Genomic DNA, 3,518 nt, shown 5'->3' on the forward strand with positions numbered 1-3,518 from the left:
CATAGGTTTTCAGCTCCATTGTGGTGGATCCACAGCAGGTTCCTGAGAAGCATGGAGCCTGCACTCTGGGGTGGGTGAAGGCTGAGGGGTGTCTCCTGCAGGACTGGGTGCCTGGGGCAGGGTGCGCCTCTGCCCTTTTTGTTTGCTTGTTTCTCTCCCATGCTGAGAACTACCCAGGACAGAGCTGGAAACAGGGCACAACAAGCATCAGGGGAAAAGCCGGCCTCCTCGTCCCAGTGACAGGATGTGGCTTTGCATGTGGAAGACGCCTGGTGGCTCACATCTGGGCATGCTCCCTGCTCCGAGATGCCAGCAATGCTGCCGGGGCCTGGCTTCCCCACCCCATACTCAGGCCGGGTTTGTGATGAGTTGGGGATGGTAGAGGCGGATCCCTCATTGCTTGAGAGGAAAGGACTCTGCCCAGAGGGAACTGGGGAGGGAACTCTAGAAGCTATAGGCCCGGAGGGGACCTCCCAGAAGGGCTGGAGTTGGGATAGCACTGCATTCGCCGTACTAGCCAGTCCCACTTCATCCTTGGCCCCATGAAGAGTCTGCCTACTGAGTGTGTGTTTAGTTACCCACCCAAGGTCGGCGCTCTGAATTCCCAGCCCATATGTCACCGAGTTAGAAAGACTGCCTCCATGTGGAGAAGGGCCAGGGAAGCTCCCCAGGAAAGCTGGAGCCAGTCCACCCCAACACTCCCTTACCCTGGGGCTGGTATCTTCCCTGCCTGGCCTGCTTCAAAGTCTGGACATTGTTGGGAACGTTGTTGGGATGAGACATTCATGATGCTGCCTCAAATAAATGTCCTAGAAGCAGCCCAAGCATCATGGAGTCTGATAGAAGCTTGAAGCCTGTTCTGGCTCTGGGGGTGACAGGGTGTGGAGTGAGGGGTTCTGCCCATCACAGCGGGGCTCCTCTCTGTGGCAGGTCATGGGGTGGTGGTGGTGGCTCCTGTTGGGGCTGTGGGCAGTGCCCCCCACATGCACTGGGCGTGAGCTGCTCAATGTCTGCATGAATGCCAAGCCCCACAAGCCAGAGCCCAGCCCGGAGGCTGAGCTCTATGAGGAGGTATGGAGGCCAGCCCTGGTGTGGGGGTCAGGGGGGATGGGCACTGCTTTGGTAGACCAGGGAAGAGACACAAAAGCCAAGAGGGTATCTGAACCCCTGTCCATCTGGAATCATTTGGTTCCCTAGATGGAGATGTGGGCAAAGGCCCCACTGGAGGGGGTTATGACTTTTGAGACCGTAAATGCCGACTGATTCAACGTTTCCATCCCTGAGCCGCCTGGCCACTCAGGGAGTGGGGGTGGGTGGTGATCCTGGAGACTCATCAGTGGTCAGCCTAGATTCCAACAAGCAAGGCTCATCTCCTCTGCCCTCCCACCGGCAGGCCCTGGGGAAAAAATAAGACCTAAGGGACTCCTCCCCAAGTTCCTAAAGGTGACTGACAGGGATGAGGCCCAAGGACCAGGGCTGGCATGCTCCTGTGAGCCCTTCTCGGCTGCAGGTGCCCTCCTCCAGTGCAATCCCATAGGGTCTTGGGTTCCCCGCTGTGCCCCCCCACCAGGATCTGAGACCTTGAAAGCCCCATCCCTAGGGGACATGCAGTCTGTGGCAGGGAGGCCAGTGCCCAGGCATCCTTTGGGTGTGAATATTGACAAACTGGAGTAGAAAATGGCAACCCACTCCAGGATTCTTGCCTGGAAAATTCCATGGGCAGAGGAGCCAGGCAGGCTATAGTGCATGGGGTCACAAAGACTCAGACATGACTGAGTAACTGAGGACACTGACAAATGATCAGCATTCCTTCCACCCCTTGGACACCGGCCTATCCCACTTGCAGGGTCCTCTTCAAGCGGATGGCTTTACCATTCTGGCCCACTTGCTTATCACCCCCTTACCCCTTCTCCCCATTGCTTTTGTGTCTTGGTCTGTGCTCAGTGCATCCCCTGGAAGGACAACGCCTGCTGCACGGCCAGCACAAGCTGGGAAGCACACTTGGATGTGTCTCTGCTCTACAACTTCAGCCTGGTTCACTGCGGACTAATGATGCCGGACTGCCAGAGGCACTTCCTCCAGGCCATCTGCTTCTACCAGTGCTCCCCCAACCTGGGGCCTTGGATCCAGAAGGTGGGAAGAGGTGGGCTGGGGGTGGGGGCGCGGGTAGAGGGGAGGGAGGCCCACATCCATCAGTGCCCACCTGACATCCATCAGTGTGCCTAAGAGGCTCAGCTCCAAGACGCTAGCAGACAGCTATGGACAAGAGCAGAGTCAGAGGCTGCCGCTGGAGAGGACGGAGAAGTTCCCTCTGACCCTAGATAACTGCCTGTGGGGAGAGCCGTCACGGGAGACCAGAAGGATGGAGGCACTGGGTCCCCTCTCCTGTCTGTAGGAACAGAGTCATGCACAAACTCTCTAACCTCGTTTTTCTCATTTGTAAAATATTTAGCAATGTTAAGAGAATATGTCCCGATGGTATCTGACCCAACTATCATTGCAGCTGTAGACAGTCTTCAAACTGATGCTCTGACAGTTCTGCCTCTTGCTGCGCCGCACCCAGGTGGACCCACGCTGGCAGGCGGAGCGGGTTCTGGACGCGCCCCTATGCCTGGAGGACTGTGAGCACTGGTGGGCAGACTGCCGCACCTCCCACACCTGCAAGTCCAACTGGCTCGGCAGCTGGGCCTGGAGTCGGGGTGAGTGAGGCTAGGCAGTGCCCGGGAGGCCCCCCTCCCTCGGGCAGATGCAAGCGCGAATCTCCCCCGGGGCAAGTCCCGGGGCCGCGCGGACATGAATGGCTGAGTGGCCTGCTCCTGGCCCCCGCAGGGAAGCCCCGCTGCCCGGAGCGGGCGCCCTGCCGCCCCTTCCCGCACTACTTCCCCACGCCCGCCAACTTGTGTGAGCGGATCTGGAGCGGCTCCTTCAGGGCGAGCCCGGAGCGCAGGGGCAGCGGGCGGTGTCTACAGAAGTGGTTCGAGCCCGCCCGGGGCAACCCCAACGCGGAAGTGGCCCACCGCTTCGCCAGCCCCGCATGCTCCTGGGCGCGCTGCCCCGGACTCCTGGCCTTCCCTCTGCTCCTGCCTCTCCTCTCCTGAGAGCCTCCTTCCTCCCACATCCTCTCCTGCGCCACCCCAGCCGGGGCCGGCAGAGGCAACCTCCTTCCTTGGGACCTCCCGTCAGTCCCTTCAGGTTTGCTTTGCTGGGCCTCTCTGGCCTGGAAGTCAGCTGGGGGGCAGGAAGGAACCAGAGACCAGCCCCTCCTGTCTTAAAGTGGGGGACTCGTATGCGGGACCCCAGGCCCTTCTTAACCAGTTCATGGCCCCCCTCTCCCAGCAGAGTTGAGGGGGACCGCCCTGGCCTCCCCTCCCACTGTGATGTCTCCAACAAAACAGCACCCATCTTTCCTTCAGTGTGACCCCAGCTGTAGTGACCTCTCCAAGTTGGTTGTCACTTTCCTAAGGATAATAAACTTCTTAATACATGCCAGGCCCTCCTGCTATATCCTTACAACACCT

The 3,518-nt window shown here is 59.4% G+C and overlaps 1 protein-coding gene across 1 annotated transcript; it reads left to right on the forward strand.

Moving 5' to 3' along the window:
- Window positions 1-306: 306 nt before the first annotated feature.
- IZUMO1R (IZUMO1 receptor, JUNO) lies at window positions 307-3,098 on the forward strand. The gene is made up of 5 exons (XM_052653144.1): window positions 307-357; window positions 931-1,071; window positions 1,945-2,133; window positions 2,564-2,699; window positions 2,830-3,098. The coding sequence occupies exons 1-5, from the start codon at window positions 307-309 to the stop codon at window positions 3,096-3,098; spliced, it is 786 nt and encodes a 261-aa protein (XP_052509104.1).
- The last annotated feature ends 420 nt before the right edge of the window (window positions 3,099-3,518 follow it).

Source organism: Budorcas taxicolor, chromosome 15, assembly GCF_023091745.1.
Source record: "Budorcas taxicolor isolate Tak-1 chromosome 15, Takin1.1, whole genome shotgun sequence".
NCBI classification, from domain to species: domain Eukaryota; kingdom Metazoa; phylum Chordata; class Mammalia; order Artiodactyla; family Bovidae; genus Budorcas; species Budorcas taxicolor.

Excerpts from the sequence above, each read along its gene's own strand:
- IZUMO1R (XM_052653144.1), top strand. The coding sequence starts at position 307 with ATGCCAGCAATGCTGCCGGGGCCTGGCTTCCCCACCCCATACTCAGGC. Across the intron at positions 1,072-1,944 it reads AGGCTGAGCTCTATGAGGAG|TGCATCCCCTGGAAGGACAA; the intron begins GTATGGAGGCCA and ends GTCTGTGCTCAG. Across the intron at positions 2,134-2,563 it reads TGGGGCCTTGGATCCAGAAG|GTGGACCCACGCTGGCAGGC; the intron begins GTGGGAAGAGGT and ends CGCCGCACCCAG.